Here is a 24,894-nt window from a genome sequence, read left to right on the forward strand (position 1 = left end):
AGGTCATTCTGTAGGTGTCAGAGAAACAGCCATGCTGCAACTGGCGACTCTGCCAGTACTTCTAATGGCCGCAATGGACTCAGGCCATAGACTCATTGTCAGTGAAATGGCTGTGCTGCAAACTGGCAACTTTGCCAGTACTTCCCATGGCCGCAATGGACTCAGGCCATAGACTAATTCACTGGCCTATAAAAGGGCTCTGCTCAGCCCATCAGATTGCTGGATTGTCTTCAGCTCTTCCTGTTTCCTGTGCATTGCTACTTCCTGGATTCCAGTTTGACCCGGCTTGTTCCTGACCTGTCTGCTCTCTCTCCTGGCTTTGACCCTCGGCTCCGTCTGACCATCCCTGCTCCAGTTTGGCTCTCCCGTTATCTGATCTCGGCTTGGCTCACGGACTTGCTTCCTGTCTACCTGCCCTCCAGTACCTGATCTTGGCTTCTCCACGGACTTGTCTGCTTCTGGCTTTCCTACTATACGTTTGGCTTGCACCTGTTGCAGCTTCCTGTGTTTGACCCCCGGCCGGTCTTACATCTACTGCCTGGTTGTTCCTGGTTCCTCCTTGGACTGTCCGGTGTATTCCTGCCCAGCACTCTGCTAGAGACCGCCTGTCTACCATCTGGACTCTGCCGGCAACCAGTGCTTCTGTGGGCGCTACACCCTCTGTCTCAACCCCAGGGGTGTGCCGCACTCAGCCGCAAGGGGAGCCCTCTCTGCATCTCGGCCTCGGATCAGGTTCGTGACAGTACAATCCAGCCATGTCAGAGGCCGACAGAGGTGCTTCCCCAATTGAGGCTTTGTGCCAGCAAGTCACCGCCCTCACTCAGGCAGTGCAAAGACTCCAGGAGGGTTATTTCCAGTTGGAAGGTCGCCTGCAACACCTGGCCGTTTCGCCTCCTACAGACTCCAATCAATCGCCTGCCAGCACCTCTTCATCCCCGTTACCACAAGGACATGCTAGCTCCGCCCACTCCATGCTAGTCCCGCCTCCTGAACCACGAGTACCCACGCCTGAGCGATTTTCTGGATATAGAAAGAAGTTCAGGGCCTTTAAGAACGCCTGCTTGCTATACTTGGCCTTGCAACCCCGGACCTTTTCTCTGGACTCTGTGAAAGTGGGGTTCATCATCTCTTTGCTGTCTGAAGAACCCCAAACCTGGGCTCATAACTTAATGGAACAGAAGAGCCCTGTTCTGGACTCTGTGGACACATTCTTTGAGGCTATGGCTCAGCTTTACGACGACCCCCAGCGCACGGCCACCGCAGAGGTCGCCCTACACTCCCTGCTGCAGGGCAAGCGCCCAGTGGAGGACTACACGGTTGAATTCCGTAAATGGTCTGCTGACACTGATTGGAATGAGGCTGCTCTCAAGTATCAGTTTCGCCAAGGACTTTCTGAGACATTAAAAGATGAGCTGGCTCGAGTGGAGACCCCCGCTACCCTTGAGGGTCTCATACAACTCGCCATTCAACTTGATAGACGTCTGCGGGAGCGACGCTCGGAGCGTCTCCAAACATTCCGGCCTACCTGGATGCTTCCCAAGATCTCTTCTGCTTCACCTGCACCTCCGGTCTCTTCCCCCATGGCAGCATCTGAAGGGGAACCTATGCAGCTGGGCCTGGTCCGTTCCTCCCTGACTCCTGATGAGAGACTACGACGTCGGCAGGCCAACCTATGCCTCTACTGCGGCGGGGCTGGACATTTTCTTCGGAACTGCCCCGTGAGACCCAGTAAGCCTTACTCTCAGCCCCCATTTAACTGCCGAGTTTCTGAGCTTTCGCTCTCTCACCTTATTCTCCCGGTCTCCTTACAGGTGGCAGAAGGGGAGGTCCAACTTCGAGCCATCGTTGACTCCGGGGCCTGCAGCTGTTTTCTGGACATTTCTTTGGCCAAGAGACTCCATATTCCTCTTTTCCCTAAGACACAAAGGCTCGAGGTCCATCTCGCCGATGGGTCCCTACCCAGTTCCGGACCAGTTATCCTAGAGACTGGACCCATCCTCACCACAGCAGACTCCAGTCATCAGGAGTTCATCCGTTTTGATGCCCTTTGTTCCCCCATGTTTCCCATCATACTGGGACTTCCTTGGCTGCAAGCCCATAACCCCCAAATCGATTGGGCCAAGAAGGAACTCAACTTTTCTTCTGCCTACTGTCAGCAGCATTGCTTCCCTCAAAGACCTAGTGGGCCTGCTAGTTGCTTGTCTGTTCAACCAACACCTGAGCCACTCCTGGATATCCCACCTGCTTACCAGGACTTCAGGGACGTCTTTGACAAGAAAAAAGCAGAGGTCCTTCCTCCCCATCGGCCTTACGATTGCCCTATAGAAATGCTTCCCGGAGCCGAGATCCCGTTTGGAAGGATATTCCCCCTTTCTGAAAAGGAACTGGAGGCCCTACGGGTCTATATCGATGAAAATTTGAAAAAGGGGTTTATTCGCCCATCTTCTTCTCCTGCAGGTGCTGGTATATTCTTTGTGGAAAAGAAAGATGGCACCTTGAGACCCTGTGTGGACTATAGAGAGCTGAATAAGGTCACTATCAAAAACCGGTATCCGCTCCCCCTTGTCCCCGAACTCTTCCAGAGGTTCCGGACCGCCCAACTCTTTACCAAGTTAGACCTGCGGGGAGCTTATAACCTTGTCCGGATACGGGAGGGAGACGAGTGGAAGACCGCATTCAGAACTCGTTTTGGACATTATGAATACCTAGTCATGCCCTTCGGCCTGTGTAATGCCCCAGCCACATTCCAGCACCTGGTAAATGATATCTTTCGGGAGTTTCTTGACCACTTCGTCATCGTATACCTTGACGATATCCTCATTTTTTCTGCCTCACTGGAACTCCATCGGGTTCACGTTAAAAAAGTCCTTTCTACCTTGAGAAAACACGGACTCTATGCCAAGGCGGAGAAGTGTGACTTTGAAAAGGGGTCCATCCAGTTTTTGGGACTCATTATTTCCACCGATGGGATCGCTATGGACCCACAAAAAGTGAAAGCGATCCTAGATTGGCCTGCTCCTTGTGACAAGAAAGGCGTTCAGAGATTCGTGGGCTTTGCTAATTTTTACAGGCGTTTTGTGAAAAATTTTTCTTCCATCATCTCCCCCATCACCCAGTTAACCCGCCATCAGTCCCGATTTCTGTGGTCTCAAGAGGCCCAATTGGCATTTGACAAACTTAAACAGCTGTTTATTTCTGCACCCGTCCTACAACACCCTGATCCGGCTCTGCCCTATGTGTTGGAGGTTGATGCCTCAGAAGTGGCCACCGGGGCAATCCTGTCGCAACGTCAAGGGCCCAAATCTCTTCTCCATCCTGTGGCCTTCTTTTCTAGGAAAATGTCACCTCCAGAGAAGAATTATGACGTTGGCGACCGAGAACTGTTGGCCATTAAATTTGCACTAGAAGAGTGGAGATATCTATTGGAAGGAGCCACTCATCCTATTATGATCTTCACGGACCACAAAAACTTGGAGTACCTCAGGACTGCCAAACGGTTGAGACCCAGACAAGCCCGATGGGCGCTGTTTTTCTCCAGGTTTAACTTCCATATTTCTTATCGACCTGGCTCCAAGAATGGAAAAGCAGATGCTCTCTCCCGGATGTTTCCGGATACCCCAGAAACAGCAGAACCTGATACCATCCTTTCTGCCCATAATTTTCTCCTTATCCAGCCTGACCTGATGACGGCACTCCGACAGGCCTCAGCCCTTCGCTTGGATCCTGAAGTACCCTCCCTGAAAAAACAGGAAGGGTTGCTGTGGCATCAGGATAAAATCTTTGTCCCTCCCCAAGTAAGACCTCAAGTTCTTAAAATATTTCATGACAGTAAACTTGCTGGGCATTTTGGGGTGCGGAAGACCTCGGAGCTTATCCAACGCTCTTTTTGGTGGCCCAACCTTGGGCAGGATTGCAAGGATTACATCGGCTCTTGTACCATCTGCCAACGTAACAAGGGGTCAAGTACCAAGACTTGGGGTTTGCTAAGACCACTTCCCATTCCTGAGCAACCATGGAAAAAGATATCTATGGACTTTATTGTTGAACTACCCCCTTCAGAAGGATTTTCCACCATCTTGGTGGTAGTGGATCGCCTTTCCAAAATGGCCCATTTTCTACCCATGGTTGGCACACCTTCAGCCCTGGACACAGCCAACATATTCATAAGGGAGATAGTCAGGCTACATGGCCTTCCAGACAACATTATCTCAGATAGAGGAGTGCAATTTACCTCCAGGTTCTGGAGGGATCTCTGTAAATCCCTGTCCATTGAAGTTTCTCTTTCTTCTGCATACCATCCTCAGAGCAATGGGCAAACAGAGAGGACTAATCAAACTTTAGAACAATACTTACGATGCTTTTGCACCTGTTCCCAAGACGACTGAGTCTCGCTCCTCCCCTGTGCGGAATTTGCTTACAACAATTCTCTTCATGCATCCACCAACCAGTCCCCTTTCTGGGCAAATTATGGATTTCATCCCTCCTTTCTGCCTAACACCCTTCCGGAAGCATCAGTTCCTGCTGTCCAAGATCGGATCAGCTTCATTCAAATCAACTATCAAACCCTACAGGAAGCCATGCGTAAAGCCCAGGAGGACTATAAACGGTTTCATGACTGTAAAAGAAAGAAGGGTCCGAATCTCAAGATTGGAGACAAAGTCTGGCTGTCAGCCTTGAACCTTAAACTTTCATGCCCATCCAGGAAGCTCGGGCCAAGGTTCATTGGTCCGTTTGAAGTCAAGAGGGTGATCAATCCTGTGGCTTTTGAGCTGGCACTTCCCGACTCCTTTAAGGTACACCCAGTTTTCCATATCTCCTTACTCAAACCAGTTGTTCCCAGTCCATTTCCTGGGAGAGACGAGCTACCTCCACCTCCTGTCTTGATCGAAGGGGAGACGGAATTTGAAGTTGAGTCCATACTGGATTGCCGAAAGAAAGGGAGACAAACTCAGTATCTTATTAAATGGAAAGGTTACCCCCCTGAAGACAATTCCTGGGAACCCGCTAGTAACCTGCATGCCCCCAGGCTGGTACAGGAATTCCACAGGAGATTCCCGGGAAGCGTGGCCCGGTTGGGCATCCGGAGGCTGCCCCTTGGGGGGGGGCACTGTCAGAGAAACAGCCATGCTGCAACTGGCGACTCTGCCAGTACTTCTAATGGCCGCAATGGACTCAGGCCATAGACTCATTGTCAGTGAAATGGCTGTGCTGCAAACTGGCAACTTTGCCAGTACTTCCCATGGCCGCAATGGACTCAGGCCATAGACTAATTCACTGGCCTATAAAAGGGCTCTGCTCAGCCCATCAGATTGCTGGATTGTCTTCAGCTCTTCCTGTTTCCTGTGCATTGCTACTTCCTGGATTCCAGTTTGACCCGGCTTGTTCCTGACCTGTCTGCTCTCTCTCCTGGCTTTGACCCTCGGCTCCGTCTGACCATCCCTGCTCCAGTTTGGCTCTCCCGTTATCTGATCTCGGCTTGGCTCACGGACTTGCTTCCTGTCTACCTGCCCTCCAGTACCTGATCTTGGCTTCTCCACGGACTTGTCTGCTTCTGGCTTTCCTACTATACGTTTGGCTTGCACCTGTTGCAGCTTCCTGTGTTTGACCCCCGGCCGGTCTTACATCTACTGCCTGGTTGTTCCTGGTTCCTCCTTGGACTGTCCGGTGTATTCCTGCCCAGCACTCTGCTAGAGACCGCCTGTCTACCATCTGGACTCTGCCGGCAACCAGTGCTTCTGTGGGCGCTACACCCTCTGTCTCAACCCCAGGGGTGTGCCGCACTCAGCCGCAAGGGGAGCCCTCTCTGCATCTCGGCCTCGGATCAGGTTCGTGACAGTAGGATATCTGCTTCATGCTGTGAAGTTATTGCCCTGGCCAATTTTGTGTCATCTGCAAAAACTGATAACGAACTACTGATCCCGTCCTCAATGCTGTTTATGAATAAATTGAACAAGGTTGGTCCCAGGACTGAGCCCTGGGGCACCCCGCTTACTACCTCAGACCAGTCTGAGTATGCGCTGTTTATTACCACCCTTTGAACACGGCCTTTTAGCCAGTTCCGTATCCAAGAGCAAACCCTGCTGTTGATACCTGCAGACCTTATTTTATAAATTAAGCGCTTGTGGGGAACTGTATCAAACGCCTTAGCGAAATCCAAGTACACCACATCCACTGGTCTGCCCCTATCTAGCTCACAGCTCACCTCCTCGTAGAATGCTAAGAGATTGGTTTGACAAGAACGCCCATTTGTAAACCCGTGCTGGTTACTGCTGATGATGTTGTTGTCTTTAGCATATTCTACGATATAGTCCCTTATCATCCCCTCCAAAAGTTTACATATTATTGATGTCAAACTGACAGGCCTATAATTTCCCGGGATATGCCTCTGGCCCTTTTTGAATATCAGAATCACGTTAGCCTTCCTCCAATCCCCTGGTACATCTCCTGTCCTAATACTGTCAGCAAAGATCAGGAACAGTGGTCTAGATATAACCTTATTGAGTTCCTTGAGTACTCTCGGATGTACGCCATCCGGACCTGGTGATTTGTTTGTGTTAAGTTTATCCAGTCTTTCCCTGATTTCACCCTCTGTTAGCCATAGTGGCAAGTTCTGTGTATTACTACTAACCATACAGTCATGGTCAGTGTACCCCTCCTTTTCCTGCGTAAAGACTGACGAGAAAAAAGCATTCAGCACGGTTGCTTTTTCAGTGTCCTCTGTAACCATCCTCCCATCATCGTTAATTATGTGTGCAATATGCTCTGCCCTAGTTTTTTTGCTGTTGATATAGTTAAAGAATTTCTTTGGGTTTTTTTTACTATCCTCCGCTATTTGTCTCTCAAAGTTGATTTTAGCCATCTTGATTTCTTGTTTACTTTTCTTATTTGCCTCCTTGTATTGCTGGAAGGCCAATACTGTGCCCTCTGATTTATATTTCTTGAAGGCCAATTTTTTTCCCCTAATAAGTTTTTTTAACGCTACGGTTTAGCCAACCAGGTTTGGCTTTGTCTCTTCTAAATTTATTTCCCATAGGAATGCACTGCAAGATGCATTTGCTTAATATGTTCCTAAAGCATTCCCATTTTTCCTCTGTGGTCAGGGATCCCAGGGTTTGGTCCCAGTTTACCCTTTCCATCAATGAGTACAGTTTTGGAAAGTTTGCCCTTCTGAAGTTTAGGGTTCTTATGTTCCCCACTTGCCTTGTTATATTTTTATTTATACTAAATGTGATCATCCTGTGATCGCTAGAGCCCAGGTTGTCCTGGACTCCTACCTCCGAGATTATGTCTGGGTCATTAGTGATCAATAGATCCAGGACTGCGTTTTCTCTGGTAGGGGAATCCACCAACTGTGACATGTAGTTGTCCTGTAAGGTTTCCGTGAATAGACGGGCCTTCTGTGAGTGTGCAGTCCCCTCTTCCCAGTCAATGTCGGGATAATTGAAGTCCCCCAATATGATGACTGATCCCAGTTTTGCCACTTTACCCATTAGTGCTAAAAATTCCAGCTCTACCTCCTCCCCTTGGTTAGGTGGCCTATAGCAAACCCCCACAACTACTTTTCCCTTATCTTCTTCCCTATCGAGTTCAACCCACACAGATTCTAAATCCATGCTCATCCCATCCGTAATGTCACTCCTCTCTATCACCTTTATATTGTTCTTGACATAGAGACATACCCCTCCCCCTCTTTTTCCTACCCTGTCCTTCCGGTACACCGAATACCCTTGGATATTGGCCAGCCAGTCATGTGAGGGGTCGAACCAAGTCTCTGTTATTCCCACAAGGTCTATGTCATCCTCATGTACTAACATTTCCAACTCATCCATTTTATTAGCTAGGCTCCTGGCATTAGCATATACCCCTCTTAGTTTTACAGAAGTTAAACGTGATTGGCGGTTATGTTTATTTCTGTTTGGTCTGCGGTTTTCCCGCACAGACCCGCCAATTGACGTTGTGGACCTACTGTCGCTGCTGACCCTACAACTGCCTTCAGTCCTTTGCTCCCTCCTGACTGATTCTACTTCTGAGCCCTCCCCCCCAGTCTCCTAGTTTAAAAGCCCCTCCAACTTGGTGGCCATCTTTCTCCCCAAAAGAGCTGTACCGTCCCCATTAAGGTGCAGCCCATCCTTACTAAAGAGCTGGTAGCCGACTGAGAAGTCAGCCCAGTTCTCCAGGAACCCAAACCCCTCCTTCCTACACCAGTTCCTCAGCCACTTGTTAAGTTCCCTAATCTCCTTCTGCCTCTCTTGTGTGGCTCGAGGTACAGGCAGTATTTCAGAGAAAACCACCTTGGAGGTCCTTTTCCTCAATCTATTACCTAAGTCCCTGAAATCGTTCTTAAGGATCCTCCATCTACCTTTTACTTTGTCATTAGTGCCCACATGCACCATGACCGCTGGGTCATCCCCAGCCCCACACAACAATCTGTCTGTCAGATCTGCGATGTAACGTATAAATGAAAAACTAAAAAATAATTATTTTCCCCTTAAATTGCATTAAATGTCCGCTGCATGCCACACGCCGCCCACCTAACAGACTGATAAAAGTTTTTTTTTTTTCCTCCCTCCTCCTCACTGGGCTCATGTCAGGGCAAAAAGATTGTGCACTGCACCCCCACACTATAAAATCGATGTAGATCACTGTCTGATTAAAGAACATTCTTCTGTCCTGTCTCCTATTCTTTCCCTGAAAGCAATCTCCAGCCTGCCTCTACAATAATCTCCTATCTCTCCCTCAAATAAGCAGCAGCAGGAACCTGTCCCTACAGTAGTTAGAGCAGAGTGACGTGCGGCGCTACATGACTCCAGCTTACATAGAGGCTGGGTCATATGCTGCACTGGCCAATCACAGCCATACTATTAGTAGGCATGGCTGTGATGGCTTCTAAGGGCACACTAGTTAAACGCTTGTTGATTGGCTGCCCTGCAGCTGTTGAAAGCGCGCCATTAAAACCGCGCCAAAACAACCGAACAACGGACTATCCCGAATATACAGTAAAATTTTCGGGTCCGTGTCCGGGTACCGAAAACCCAAAAGTCCGGTACGAGCCCGAACAATTCAGTCCATGTTCGCTCAACCCTAATTGCGATTTGTGTAAATGGAGCCCAAAGTGAATATATTTTTTCAATAAAGATATTCATTTTTTTAGCCTATACCGCTTGGGTTTCTTTCCCAATCTTTTGCTAGCTTTCTTGCTACCATTCCTTTTGTAACAGGTAACTATTTATTGGGAACCCCACACCCCCTCCCTTTTTTTTGAAGGGGTGAGACGGTGAGGCCATTATCTCCCTGTGGCACCCCAGCTCAGTCTGGTTTTTGCTGTTATTCAAAGTGAACAGAGAACTAGAGCTGTTCGAACGACAGGGAGCAGGAGTGTAAAACTCTAACTCTTACTCAGCAGGGAGCATGTTGGACCACTGCCTTCATACAGAGAGCAAGTGTCCTTCCTGCAGCATGCTGGCAGGGGACAAGCTTCTTTCTACTTAGGATGTAGCTGCTTTCTAAAGGAAACAAACTGTAAAATGTTGCTTGTCTTTGTATAGATGCACCCAGAATGTATTTCTGGTACCTAGAATGGCTTTCAGTTGACTCTGTCATGAGAAAAGTGTTGGGGTTGCCATTGCCTGTCCCTTTCTGAAAATGCTAGTTTACCGACGTATGTTAACCCCAATTTTAATCACAGTGGTCATGTAATTGGCCCATTGCAAGACCACTGTGATTGGCTGTTATAGTGGTCACGTGACTGGGAGGTGATCCCTCTGGCTACTCATTATTATCAGATTATCTTATTTACACTCGTTTCCAAGTGTTGCATATAGGGCACGCCATTCATTTGAATAGGCTCCCCATTTATGTTGTCTGCAGCAAGAAAAATTAAGCGTTTGTTACCCTAAAAAAAAAAAAAAATATATATATATATATATATATATATATATATATGGCTGGTCTCTCCTCCTGCAGGTGTGAGGAAAGTGGTTCACGCAGTTGGCCTAGTGAAGCGGGTGTGAAGCTGAGCTGCAGAGGATCCAGAGTGCTGACAGTGGAGCTGGTGGCAGAGTCTCTTAGGAAAAACAGTGTCATGAGTACTTGAGGATTTGCCACAGGGTCTGCCTAGGAAAGGAGCCCAGAGAATTCAGGGGATCAAGGAGCTAGCTCACACAGGAAGATTGACAGTAAAGGTGGTGCCATGTATGTAGTTTACCCTGAAGAATAGGAACAAAGGGGGTGCCAGGAAGGGCCCTGAAGATTGTTCTGCAGTACAGTACAGTTTAACTCAGGAAGTTCACACAATTCTATTTCACTACTTATGACAAGGTGAAGCAGCGGCCTAGCCGTGCCTAGCGTTATACAGTGCTACTCAGCATTAATCAGCTTTAACCACTTGCCGACTGCTCACACAAAGCGGGCGGATCTCCTCTGTGAAAGGCAGGGACAGATCACAGGATTCAGCATAGCTGAACCTGCAATCTGTGTCTGTGTCACACAGTCCCCTCCCCCCACACACGTCAGTAAGCATGAGGCACACATTTAACCCCTTGATCACCAACAGTGTTAACCCCTTCCCTGCCAGTGTCATTATTACAGTAACAGTGCATATTTATAGCACTGATTACTGTAGTAATGTCCCTGGTCCCCCCAAAAGTGTAAAAAATGACAGTTAGGGGTCCGATCTGTCCGCCGCAATGTCGCAGTCCCGCAAAAAAAAAAATAAAATAATCGCAGATCACCGCCATTACTAGTAAAAAAAATAAACAATAAAAATTACAAATCTTTCCCGTAGTTAGTAAACGCAATAACTTTTGCGCAAACCAATCAGAATACGCTTATTGTGATTTTTTTTACCAAAAATATGTAGCAAAAAACAAATTGGCCTAAAATGTTAAAAAATTTTGATTTATACATTTTGTTTGGGAATGTTATATGTCAGAATGTGAAAAATATTGTTTTTTTTTTTTTCAAAATTGTCGCTCTTTTTTTAAAAAATTAAAAAAATCGCACAGGTGATCAAATACCACTAAAAGAAAGCTCTATTTGTGTGGAAAAAATGACATAAATTTAATTTGGGTACAGCGTCGCAGGACTGGGCAATTGTCTGTTCAAGTAACGCAGTGCCGAATCGCAAAATATAGCCTGGTCAGAAATGGGGTAAAATCTTCCGGTCTTAAAGTGGTTAAAAATATGCTCATTGAGATTCTTTTTGTCAAAGACATGTAGCTTAATAAATTTTTGCCTAAATATATGACAAAAATTGAATATATTGGATATTTTTTAACTGTCAAAGTAGAAAATGTAAATTTTTTTGCAAAATTTTCGCAATTTTTTCATTAATATCGCAAAAATAAAAGCGCAGAGGTAATCAAATACCACCAAAAGAAGGCTCTGTTTGTGGGGAAAAAAGGGACGTAAATTTTGTTTGGGTACGGCGTTGCATGACCGCGCAATTGTCAGTTAAATTCGCGCAGTGCCAAGTTGCAAAAAGTGGTCTGGTCATTAAGCAGGAAAATCCTCCGGTACTAAAGTGGTTAATCAGTCCTTCCAGCCTATTGTGCATAGTTCTACAAGTTGGAGTATCCCACTCATTCCCTTCTCCTGCCCAAGTTCTAAATAAAAACACAAAAACCAATGCTACCGGACTGACTGACTGAGCTAAAACACTTGGGAAAATGTTGAACTGTCATGCTGTTGCTAATGGTAACCCAGGGGAACCAGTAATCAGCAGCTCCCAAGGGAGTAGTACTACATTTTACATTTTCACGTAAATTATTCTGTACATTTAAATGTTCATTTTCCCTTTTCCCCCTTTCCAGGTTTGTGGGATACTCCTAGGTTTGATAGCATTTTTGTAGGGGGCTATTCACTAATGCAATTTTTTTTTTCATATATCTTTACCATTTTTGAAAACCCGGGAAAACAGCGACAGCGAAACTGAGTTACTTGAAGAACTGAGCGATAGCGATTCGTGGGAAAATGCTTCATCAGGTACGAAAAGTGATGACAGCGACGATTCTGATGTCTTTCTGGCACATCGCTCTGTCAGAATCAGTAGTTTGAAAATAATGAAGAATTTGATGAAACTACTCATTCTGCACCAAAACTGAAAAAAAATTGGGAAGTATATCAAATGATTCTTCAGAATTTCCAACGGAGCGATGTGCCAGAAAGAGACATCAGAATCGTCGCTGTCATCACTTTCCGTACCTGATGACAAACTTTCCCACAATCGCTATCGCTCAGTTCTTCAAGTAACTCAGTTTCGCTGTTGCTGTTTTCCAGTTCGTCGTAAAGCGCTTTTGTGCAAAATGAACGCTTTTTGGACGCCATGGTCATTCTCTATTTTCCAGGCACAAAGAACTGGAAAAGCACAGGCAGGGCACTGGAAAAAGTCACCAGGTGAAATCCTGTGGTGAAATGGCATGTGTAATCCGTTAGGATCACAGCTTTGTATCATGTCATTTGGTGTATTTACATTTTTGAAAATGCCACCGGTTCCATCGGCCGAGCACACAGCGGGAGGATGGCTGGAAGATGGCAGGGGAGGTTGGCTGGAGGACGGCGGGGGATCGCAGGGAAAGGTGAGCTTTATTGTGGGGTAATCCTGAGTGTGGCTCGGGGTTACCGCTTTTGGTACTCTATATTAACCCCGAGTCACACTCGGGAATACTGCTAGGGAAGGTTATTATAATTTTTGATTTTGTGTTTCAAACTTTATCATTAGGGATGATCGAACGGTTCGGGTCGACCATCGGTTCGACCCGAGCATTGACTGTTCAAAATTCGGCCGAATTTCGAACTTTTTGCTGAAAAAGTTCGGAATTCGGCAACCAGAACCGACCAAAATGCAATGGGACAGGAACTGGGCTTTAAAAGCCCGTGATTGGACCAGAACCATCAGTAAAAGCCAATTGAGGGGCAGGAGGATGCTAGGAATGTGATTGGAGTGACTAGGGGGTCCAGAGGCCAATCATTAGTGAATACGCCCCCCAGTATATAACATAGCCCCGCCAAATCTCTACCATTGTAATACAGGGATGTGGAAGAGAGTGGAAGCAGTTCTTTTACTCCTGCTTCAAAGTGTCATTTAGCAATTATTAGTGTGAGGAAAGGGATATCTAGTGTAGTTAGGGTACTATTTTCCACTATAGTTAGATTTAATAATCTAGTTTCTGTAGGGAAAGTGTTAAGTGTCAGGGGACCGTAATGTAGTGTAGGGTTAACTGACTCTGACTGCTATGGCAGGGTGACCAAACCCTTCCATGTCAGGGTGACCGCCATAGAAAGCCATAGAAAAAAGATTGTTTCTATTAGAATTGCAGTAGAGCAGGATAGTGGCTTCGTTATATTCAGACCCGGCTTTTTGTTGCAGGCGTTTATAGGGCTTTTTTGTGGACGTGTTTGGAGGCAGGCATGTATATATACACATACACATATATTGGTGTGAAAGTAGCAGAACCCTATTTCTGCGCTAATGAAATAATTAACAGGCATAGGACTTTGCTCCTATCACACCTATATGTGTGTATGTGTATAAATACATATAAGTGTGTGTGTGTATATATATACCCCTATACAGAAGTTCAGATGTTATGCCTGCCTCCAAAGACGCTCAAAAAATGCCCAAAAAAACATCTGCAACAACACACCTGGGCGTTTTTATAGCAGGCGTTTTTTTTTGGGCATTTTTTGGGCGTCTTTGGAGGCAGGCATAACATCTGAACTTCTGTAGAGGGGTATATATACACACACCCTTATATGTATTTATACACATACACACATATAGGTGTGATAGGAGCGAAGTCCTATGCCTGTTAATTATTTCATTAGCGCAGGAATAGGGTTCTGCTACTTTCACACCTATATACTGTATGTGTATGTGTATATATACATACATGTGTGTGTGTATATATATATATACTCCTACACAGAAGTTCTGATGTTATGCCTGCCTCCAAAGACGCCCAAAAATGCCCAAAAAAATGCCTGCTACAAAAACGCCCAGGTGTGTTGTTGCAGGCGTTTTTTTTGGGCATTTTTTGGGCGTCTTTGGAGGCAGGCATAACATCTGAACTTCTGTATAGGGGTGTATATATACACACACACTTATATGTATTTATACACATACACACATATAGGTGTGATAGGAGCAAAGTCCTATGCCTGTTAATTATTTCATTAGCGCAGGAATAGGGTTCTGCTACTTTCACACCTATATATGTGTATGTGTATATATACATACATGTATGTGTGTATATATGCCCCTACACAGAAGTTCAGATGTCATGCCTGCCTCCAAACACGTCCACAAAAAAGCCCCATAAACGCCTGCAACAAAAAGCCGTGTGTGAAAATAGTGAAGCCACTATCCTGCTCTACTGCAATTCTAATACAAACAAACTTTTTTTTCTGGTTCTGGACATGCTACAGAGCTGAAACTTCACAGATACACCTTTTAGACCCCCCCAGACACTAAATCCAAAGAAATCTCTTTTTTTTTTTTTCAATAATTGGCTCTCTATCAAAAATGACAATTTTTAAGAACTTTTTTTGTGTGTGATTAATAGTCCATGGGGCATGACCCAGAACCCTAGGCACTTTTTAGGGGCATTTATTTGGTTTTAGGGCTTCAAAATGGTGTTTTTTGATTACCGAAGTGCGGGTCCCATTGATTTCAATGGGGTTCTGAAATCCAGGCGGAACTTTCGGGAAGTTTGGGTGTTCTGGTCGAACGGAACTTTTCAAAAGTTCGATCATCCCTATTTATCATACCCGGGATGTCTACTAGACTCTTGTTTGGACAGATTTAAGTGTGTTATTCCTAAGAATTACAGGCCTAAAATATAAAACAAATTTCCATGTACCGCTTTTAGCACAGAAATTCTGACATAATCAGACCGCCAGGGAGGTTAAGGACCAGATTTTGGCCTTAAGCCAGACGTGTTTTTTCACACACGTTTTGCTGCAAATTTCACACATTTTTGCATCCAACCACCAGTGACTCATTCCTGCTTGGCACATTCAGCTGTCAGTCAGGGATTCCCAAATGACAGGGGAATGTAAGCAGACAGTGGGTAGTGTGAAAAAAGTGTGGGGTCTCACTAAAATTCATACCAGGCCCTTTAGGTCTGTTATGGATTTTAGGGGAGGCTCAATTAAAAAAATTAAATGGCATGGGGTTCCCCCCCAAGTCACAATAAAGCTAATACAAAAAAAAGTGTGAAATCCCCATAGCAGATCCTTATCTGGTTATGCAGCCTGGATGGCTGGAGGGGGGACAAGTGTGTGGCCTCCCCCTCTCTGATCCAACCCAGGCCACATGCTCTCAACCCCATATTTAGGAGGACAAGGGTCTCTTAACCACAACCCTAGCCCAGTGGTTGTGGGGGTCTATAAAGTGTAAGGTCTCACCAAAATTCATACCAGGCCCTTTAGGCAGTGTTAATTTCATCAACGAAAAAGTTTTCGTCACCATTTTCGTCAACACCATTTTTCAAGTGACGAAAATGAAACGCAAAATATAGAACATTTTCGTCAAATGACGACAACTATGACGAAAATCAAATCCATTTTCGTTAACGAATGAAAACTAAATGAGAAGGTGAGGCAGGGACGTTTACCCAACTTCTGGTTTTCACAGAGCTCCGCCTGCTTCCGCTCCCAGTAAGCGACTGTGTGGTGTGGCATCTGGCGTGTCGTGTCCCCCCATGACGTGTGACGTGATGACTACAAGAGAGTCGAGACCAGTCATCTCACCAGAGCACTGCAGCACTACACCCAGGCAGTGGCACCCACCACCACATCCAGAGCAGAGCACCCACTGAGTGAGTTACAACAGCAAGGCCAGCCATTACTGCCTCCCCTCAGACCAGTGGCATCCGCCATCCAGCACTGTGTGTGTGTGTGTGCATGCATAGGCCGCTGAGGCCGGCCCATCCTGTTCAACTTCAGAGTCAGACCACCCTTAAACCTGAGACCCCCATCCAGCACTCTGAGCAGCACTGTGCTGTGTGCACTGCAGGCAGCAGTATTACAGGCCTCCTCTCTGACTTGACCACCGCAGGCATCCGGCACTGTGCAATGCATACAGGACATCCCTTAGACCACCTGAGACCACCATCCATCCAGCACTGTCCATGCCCAGCAGCATTACAGGCCTCCTCTGACCACCGCAGGAATCCAGGGCACTGTGCATTACAGGCCATCCCTTAGACCTGAGACTACCATCCAGCACTGTGCAGCAGCATTACAGGCCTCCTCTGAACTGACCACCATAGGCATCCAGGGCATTACAGGCCATCCCTTAGACCTGAGACCACCATCCAGCACTGTGCATTTTACAGGCCATCCCTTAGACCACATGAGACCACCATCCAGCACTGTGCATTAGATTAGAGGCCATCCCTTAGACCCGAGACCACCATCCAGGCTCCAGCACTGTCCAGCAGCATTACAGGCCTCCTCTGTCTGACCTGACCACCACAGGCATCCAGGGCATTACAGGCCATCCCTTAGACCTGAGACCACCATCCAGCACTGTGCATTTTACAGGCCATCCCTTAGACCTGAGACCACCATCCAGCACTGTCCAGCAGCTGTTCTTGAATGGTTGAGGTGGGAAGGAAGTTGTTCTCTTCTCTGAGGATGTTTTTGTACCATTCTTTATTCATGGCTGTGTTCTTAGGCAAAATTGTGAGTGAGCCCACTCCCCCTTGTTGGCTGAGAACTTAGCAACCCCCCCCCCCCAGTGGTCTCAGGTCTCAGGATGCTTTACTATTGCCATGAACATGACACAGGACTGATGAAGTGAGCTGATGCTTATTTTTTCTTCCCTGGAGTCTCTGCAGCTGTTCTTGGATGGTTGAGGTGGGAAGGATGTTGTTCTCTTCTTTGAAAAGGTTTTTGTACCATTCTTTATTCGTGTCTGTGTTCTTAGGCAAAAAAGTGAGCAGTGAGCACATTCCCTTGTTGGCTGAGAACTTTGCAACCCCCCCACAGTGGTCTCAGGTCTCAGGATGCTGTACTGTTGCCATGAGCATGACACAGGACTGATGAAGTGAGCTGATGCTTATTTTTTCTTCCCAGGATTGGGTCTCTGGACAAGGTTTTGGGATGCCCCAAACAAACAGAAAGGGGAATGAATCATCAGAGAAAATGACTTTACTCCAGTCCCTTTGACACCTGGTAAACCTGCTGTTCTGAAAGGTTTTATTGTGTTCTGCTCAGTTTCTTGACCTGTTAAAGTTTATGTAAATATGCACTGCATGACTGACATCACCACAAGTCGACAACATTTTTATTTTTTTTTTATCTTTATTACATTTTTACATTTTTATGTTACCCCCTTTGGTCAAAAAAGCAATATTCTTGGCAAAACAGTTTTGCCTTAATAAAGACTTAATGACTAAATCTTTGTCTGTGTAGTGCTGTGCTAGTGCATGCTCAAAGCTTAATAACATAAATAATAACATATTCGATTTTTCACTCCAGCAGTAGTATATAATGAGATTGGAAATTGTAGAGAAATGCTTAAATAATGCGTTACAAATTACAATTGAACTACACCCTTTCGATTATAGATGACTAAAATGTACTGGAGTTTTAGTCGACTAAAATGTACTGGAGTTTTAGTCGACTAAAATGTACTGGAGTTTTAGTCGACTAAAATGTACTGGAGTTTTAGTCGACTAAAATGTACTGGAGTTTTAGTCGACTAAAATGTACTGGAGTTTAAGTCGACTAAATACAACTAAAACTAAAACACTTGCAGAAGACTGAAATGGGATTAAAACTAAAATGCCATTTTAGTCCTAAGACTAAGACTAAAACTAAATTGAAATTTTCTGCCAAAATTAACACTGCCTTTAGGTCTTTTATAGATTTTAGGGGGGATTCCATTTAAAATATTAATGGCACGGGTCCCCCCAAGTCACATTAAAGTTAATATAAAAAAAGTGTGAAGTCCCCCCTCAAAATCCATAGCAGACCCTTATCTGGGTATGTAGCCTGGATGGCTGGAGGGGGGACAAGTGTGAGGCCTCCCCGTCTCTGATCCAAACCAGGCCACACGCTCTCAACCTCATATTTAGGAGGACAAGTGTCTCTTACCGACAACCCTGGCCCAGTGGTTGTGGGGGTCTATATAACTCCTTATTAACCCTTAGTTTACAATAAAACCAAGGTTTAAAAGGGGATAAAAAGAAACTAACATTTTTAAAAAAGAAAAAAAAAAAAAGATTTTTTTACAAAAGACAATGTTGCTTTGCATCTTTTGATCTTATGTCTGAACCAATTTTACACAGGAACTCCTGTAGGGGAAGCTGCAGAAATGAAGGACAAGGCCTATTACACATGCCATTTGTACGTCAACTACATTCTCTTGGGCATGTGTAGCATACTTCAACTACATTCTTGTGGGCATGTGTAGCATTCCCAATGTCCCCAAATGATCAAATTAGTGCCTATGAGTTTGCCAACTAATTGAAAACAATGCACTCATTCTGTGACTGATATTTTATCACTTGATCAGGGAGGTGGAGTGATAGAAGTCATCCTAAGGTCAACAATAGTTTTATTTCTTCATTTTGCTTCTATATTATACAGATAAGTACCTGATGTCCCCGGGGTGTAGATGGGTTTGTCCGTCTGTATGAAGATGTAGCCACTGTGAAATGTCAGCAGGATAACCTTCTCTATGTTGCATGGTGGATTGCTGGACCTCACACTTACAGATACATATTGTTTCTTCTTTGGGTCTTTAATTAAATCTTTACCCGGAATCTGGATAAGAAAAAAAAACATTATTCTCAGCCTAATATTATATAAACCTCTCATTGGAGATCATAAAACAGGGCTTACCCCGCAGATTTAGCCATTTCCTAAAGAAAGCTCTTGTTTGAAATGTTTAATAAATCCTTCATCAAACATAGCATTGTGGTTTTCTGCAATGCTGTTATTTACAATCTGCTTACTGGAGCATGCACAGCATATGTTACATACAAGGCATGCCCCTGGTGATAACTGTCACAGTTCTTAGTGTGCTTACATTAGTTGTTAACCAATCTTTCAGACCATCAAATTGCTGGTGTCATATCTGGTCATGGGTGCAGTTCCATGGCACCTGCACATCCAAATAGAAGCTAAGATAGCACTTTATTAGGAGGATAGGAGGCTCTAGTTCTGCTTTGAATCCAGGCATGTAGATCTGAACTCCAGGTTAAACGTATATGCAAAATTCTAAATCAAAATTCCATATACACACATATGAAAAACTTTGTATTCTAAGTTTTGCTCTTTTAGAAAGATTCCTCTACTTGAAATAACCCTTCCTCTAACCCCAACTTAACACCAACCTTCCCAGTAATTCCAACCCTAACGTTGACTCTTTCTGTATCTCTCACACTAACCTTCCCCGTTACCTTAACTCTAACCTTTCCTGTAACCCTCACACTAACCCTCCCTGTAACCCCAAAACTTACATTAAACCTTTCTGTATCCCCCAGTTTATACTAACTCTTCCTGTAACCATCAAACAAACCTTCTCTTCTAACCCCAACCCTTATAGTACCCTTCCTGTAACACTAGCCTTTCTGTTTTCCTAACCCTTACACCAACTTTTCCTGTAACACTAATCTTCCCAGTAGTCACATTAACCCTCCTTGTAATACTAAACCCCACCATAACCCCAACCCTAACATTAACCCTTCCTGTAACACTAATCTTCCCTGTATCCCCAACCCTTACACTAACTCTTCCTGTACCAATAATCTTCCCAGTAGCCCTCACATTATTCCTCCTTGTAACCCTAAGCTTCCCTGTAACCCTCACATTAATCCTCCCCATAGCACTATACCCCACCAAAACCCCAATCTTTACACTAACACTTCTTGTAACTCCAAACCTTACATAGTTACATAATTAGTCCATCCATCTAGTTCAACCAATAGAAAGAAAAAAAAAATATATCCAATCCTATATATACAATTCTATACCCACAATTAATCCAGAGGAAAGCAGAAAAAACCCAATAAAGCAGAATCCAATTTACTCCAGCAGATTAAAAAAATCCTTCCAGATCCCCCAATAGGCCACATTTTCACAGCTCTTACTGTGAAGAACCCTTTCCGTATTTGTATATTAAATCTCTTTTCCTCTAGCCGTAATGAGTGCCCCCCTTGTCCTCTGTTAGGACCTTTCAGTGAATAACTCAACACCAAGATTGCTATATGGAACCCTTGTGTATTTATACATGTTGATCATATCCCCCTTAATTTCCTCTTTTCAAGAGAGAATAAATTCAGTTCCTCTAATCTTTCCTCATAGCTGAGCTCCTCCATGCCTCTTATGAGTTTGATTGCCCTTCTCTGCACTTTCTCTAGTTCCCCTATATTCTTTTTTTGTGAACTGGTGCCCAAAACTGAACTGCATATCCCAGATGAGGTCTTGCTATTGATTTATACAGGGGCAAAATTATATCTCTCTCTCTGGAGTTCATACCTCTCTTAATACAAGAAAGGACTTTGCTCACTTTGGAAACTGCAGCTTGGCATTGAATGCAATTATTAAGCTTCTACCAGAACACTCAGATCCTTCTCCACCATTGATTCCCCCACATGTACTTCTCCTAGTATGTATGATGCATGTGTATTCTTAGCCCCCAAGTGCATAACTTTACATTTGTCAACATTAACCTGTTCTGGACCACCCCACATACAAATACTGCAGGGGGGCTGCCACTGTGCATGGAATCACATGCCTTTGCGTGAATTCGCACCCGAGGGTAGGGTTTAGAGTAGTTTCATAACCGATTAATCTACAGGTCCAGGCCAATGATTTATGGCCTGGACCTGCCTATCGGTTCTGACGAATCACAGAACATCCTGTGCCTGTGTAATGTAAACACAGGCACAGGAAACTATGCAATCTCCTCTCCTGGAGCCCTTTTCGGTTCCAGCGTGAGAGGAGATAGCATCAGACAGTGAGTAAAAGCACTACACTGACACCAGAGCACTTTAACCCCTTGATTGACCCCCCAGCTAACCCTTTTGCTCCCTTTCACAGTGTCGCTAGCTACAGTGTACAGATTTTTTACTGATCACTGTTTGTGTCACTGGTGATGCTAGATACCGTTAGCAACAGTTAGTGGCAGTTAGCAGCAGTCCCAGATAGGGTCAGGGCATCCGCCATATATTCCATAATAAAGTTTTAGCCCCCTGAACACCCCTAGTTATTCCTTTCACTGCCCTGTCACAGTGTCATTAGTACAGTGTACATATCTTTTTTCTGATCACTGTATTAGTGTCACAGGAGATGCCAGATAGCATTAGTGTCAATTAGCATCAATTCCAAACAGCGTCAGATTGCCCGCCACATATTCACTAATACATTTCAACCCTTTAATTGCCAGTAAAACTAACACACACTACACACCTCCATTACTAGTATAGTGTGAATGGATCAATATCTTTAATCTGATCAAAACTATACTAGCGTCCCCAATAGTATAGTGTTCTAAAAAAATGCAGCATTAGCAGGATCAGCCCCAACACATGCCAGCACCTGCGTTTACCCCCCCCCCCCCTCCGCCCAAACAAGTGCAGTGTCAGTAGATTACTGTCACTTCCTAGACACAGTACACAAAACTGCAGCATTAGCAGAATGAGGCATGATCTCTGCTAGCGTTAGCAGTTAAACTTATTTGTAGAGGTTCAAACATTTCTTGACAACCAGGTGTTTTTTTTACCTGTGAGTCACACTAGGTACCTGTAAATTTATTGGCCAAAATGTCAAACGAAAGGTACACCAATGAAGAGGCCTACAGGATACTGAGCATTAAAGTGCCAGTACTAGTGCCGCTCTACCTTCTGGTCAACTGCCCAGCACTAGCAATTTTTTTGAGCTGTTTTTCTTGGAAGATCTGTACAGATCTATTTTGGACCAAAGCAATTTTTATGCCAATCAATTTATCGCCGTAAGCCCAAATTTGACCCTTGCCAGACAATTTGCATGGGAAACTATCATAGTTTCCAAATTTAAGACTTTCTGGGCCTATACATTCTTATGGGCATTACTAAAAAGAGTGAGTCGTGGTAATATTTGTCCACTGACCCAATTTGCCATATGCCCGTGTTCTCTCCTGCCATGGCCAGGACTAGATACGAGCAAATATTAAGGTTTATGCACTTCAGCGACAATGAACTCTGTCGTCCTCGGGGTGACCCTGAATATGATTGGCTCCCCAACATTGGGCCCCTTGTAAATTAATTGAACCAAAAATTTGCAGCCTTATATATGCCCCAACAAGCTGTCTGCATAGATGAATCCCTGATTAAGTTTTCTGGCCACCTTGTTTTCAAACAGTTTCTCCCCAGCAAGCAAGCCCGATATGGGGGTCAAAATGTATAAGCTCTGTGACAGGGCAACAGGTTATACATGCAGCTTCTGTATTTTTGAGGGAAATGATAGCAGCGTGGAGCCCCCCCATTTGTCCAGACTACATAGGGAGAAGCAGCAAGTTTGTTTGGGAATTGGAATCACCCATATTCAGAAAGGGGTACCATTTGTACGTGGATATTTGCCACTTTTTAGACCTCTTTTTGAATTAGGAATTGGCGCAAGTGTTACTGTGCAATCTAATCATCGGGGCTTGCCCCAACGGCTTGTAAATACCTTAATTAGACGGTAGGGGGGAGACAGCCTGCTTAAGCAGTAATGAATTGCTTGCAGTGAGGTGGAAAGACAAACGGAATGTTTTCATTTTGTCTTCTATTCACGCAGATATGACAGTCCAAAATACAGCGGCAGATGGTATTGTTGAGAAGCCCCACTCTGTCCACAACTACAACCTTAAAATGGGAGGGGTGGACTTCAACGACAAGATGGCAGGGTCGTACTTAGTTGCCCATAAGGCCAGATGCTGGTACAAGAAAGTGTATGTATATTTACTCCAATTGCCTCTGTTTAACGATTATATACTATACAAAGCATTGGGAAGAAGTGAATCCTTCTTAAAATTCCAGGAAGAGATCATCACAGCCCTTTTGCATCCAGAAGATGCTGTGGCCCAATTTCCCAATCCAGATGCAGTGAACCAGCTGCATGAGGCATTTTCTGGATGTCCTCCCTGGTACCCCTACCCAAAAAAACCCTAAAAAAGATGTTGTGTCTGTAGCAAACACGGATATAACCGTGACACTCACTATTTTTGTCCCTTCGGTACTGTCCAACCTGGTCTCTGCATCCAGGAGTCTCTCCGTCAATACCACACAATAGTGGAGTATAGGGTACAGCACGGCACAGTCTAGGGCACACATTCACACAGGGTCTTGAAAGATTTTAGATGGCTATTGCATTTTGAGGAACCCTAGCTTGGAACAATTAAAATTTTTTATAGTTATAAAAAAAGTATAAAAAAAGAAAAAACCCATAAAAAAAATAAAATTAAAATAAAAAAGCCATTTTATTGTTCTTACTGTTTTTCTGTATTTTATACTATACTGCTATATTGTAAATGTTTTATTGCTACTGTGTTTTATTGGTAACCATTGTTTGCTGTGCAGGTACGCCATTCAGCTGCAGCACTGATCTGTTTATTCTGACAGCAACAGGGCTTGCTCTCACAATACGTAAATCAGTGACTACAGCACTGTAGGAGGTGATTTCCCCACCACAGTTAAAAAAAAAAGCATATATGGCGAAGCATAGGGAATGGGGTGGGCAGAGGGTGGATCGCCCCTATGCTTTGGCATATTTTCACTTTTCTTGGCAGAGATTTCTTTATCCACATCAATCGATGTGAATGGAGCAATCTGTTAGGTTCTTTTTGTTCGTTCAGCCCAGAGGCTGCATGAAAAAAAAAAGAACATTACAATATATGCCCAACAAAAAACAGAAACATACTGGTATGTGTTTGAGTGGATATACTGGAATGATGCCTGCAGGTTTCGGCATCATCTTACTATTGTTTTTTTCAGTCGGCAAGTGGCTTTCATGTAAAAGCAATCCTAGTGGCTAATTCGCTTTTTTTTGGTTTTCTTGGGCTCTCCTGTCTCACCGGGGAACCCGAAAATGCAGCCGGTGGTTCTGCCAGCTGACCATAGAGCTTATCAGAGACCAGAATGGTTCCAATCATCTCTATGGCTAATAAACCGGAAGCTACAAACATTTCATTGCTTCGGTTTCGCCAGATATAAACAACGCTACTGGGAAATTGGAAAAGCATCTTATCACATCAACCTTGGTGCGGTCAGATGCTGTAAGGTCAGAGGTGAGATCTAGAGTCTAATAGGCCCCAAATTTTTCAAAAAATTTTTCAAAAAATACTTTTTGCTATCATTGGGGACATTTGAAAAAAAAAAAAAGTGATAAAAAACAATGAAAGGGACAGTGTAAAAATAAAATAAAAAATCAAAATAAAGAATAAAAAAAAAATGAAAGCACCCCTGTACCCCGTGCAAAAGGCGAACACAAGCATCGGTCTCTTATGTAAACAGCAATTGCACCATGCATGTGAGGTCCAATCAAGGGCAGTAATTCTAGCAGTAGACCTCCTCTGTAAATCTAACCTGTAAAGGCTTTTAAAGGCTTTTAAAAATGTATGTAGTTTGTTGCCACTGCAATTTTAAAGCATGTCGTGTTTGGTATCTATGTACTCGGCATAAGATCATCTTTTATATTTTACCAAAACATTTGGCAATGTATTGTGTTTTGGTGCATTAAAATTAAAAAAGTTTTTTTTTTTTTTTCAAAAAAATTGCATTAGGAAAATCACTGCGCAAATACTGTGTGAAAAAAAAAAAATTGCAACACCCACCATGTTATTCTGTAGTGCTTCTGCTTTAAAAAAATATATAATGTTTGGGGGGTCAAAGTAAATTTTCTAGCAAAAAAAGAAATAATTTT

At 44.4% G+C, this 24,894-nt stretch overlaps 1 protein-coding gene across 1 annotated transcript in view; it reads right to left on the minus strand.

Moving 5' to 3' along the window:
* The window catches only part of LOC309553570 (venom factor-like), a 424,228-nt gene that overhangs the window by 377,273 nt on the left and 22,061 nt on the right, over positions 1-24,894 (minus strand). The window contains exon 3 of the mRNA XM_082254842.1: positions 18,606-18,774. Within this exon, the coding sequence (XP_082110968.1) occupies positions 18,606-18,774 (169 nt within the window). The remainder of the gene's footprint in view (positions 1-18,605; positions 18,775-24,894) is intronic.

This window comes from Pelophylax lessonae (assembly GCF_965119305.1).
Source record: "Pelophylax lessonae genome assembly, chromosome: 4".
NCBI classification, from domain to species: domain Eukaryota; kingdom Metazoa; phylum Chordata; class Amphibia; order Anura; family Ranidae; genus Pelophylax; species Pelophylax lessonae.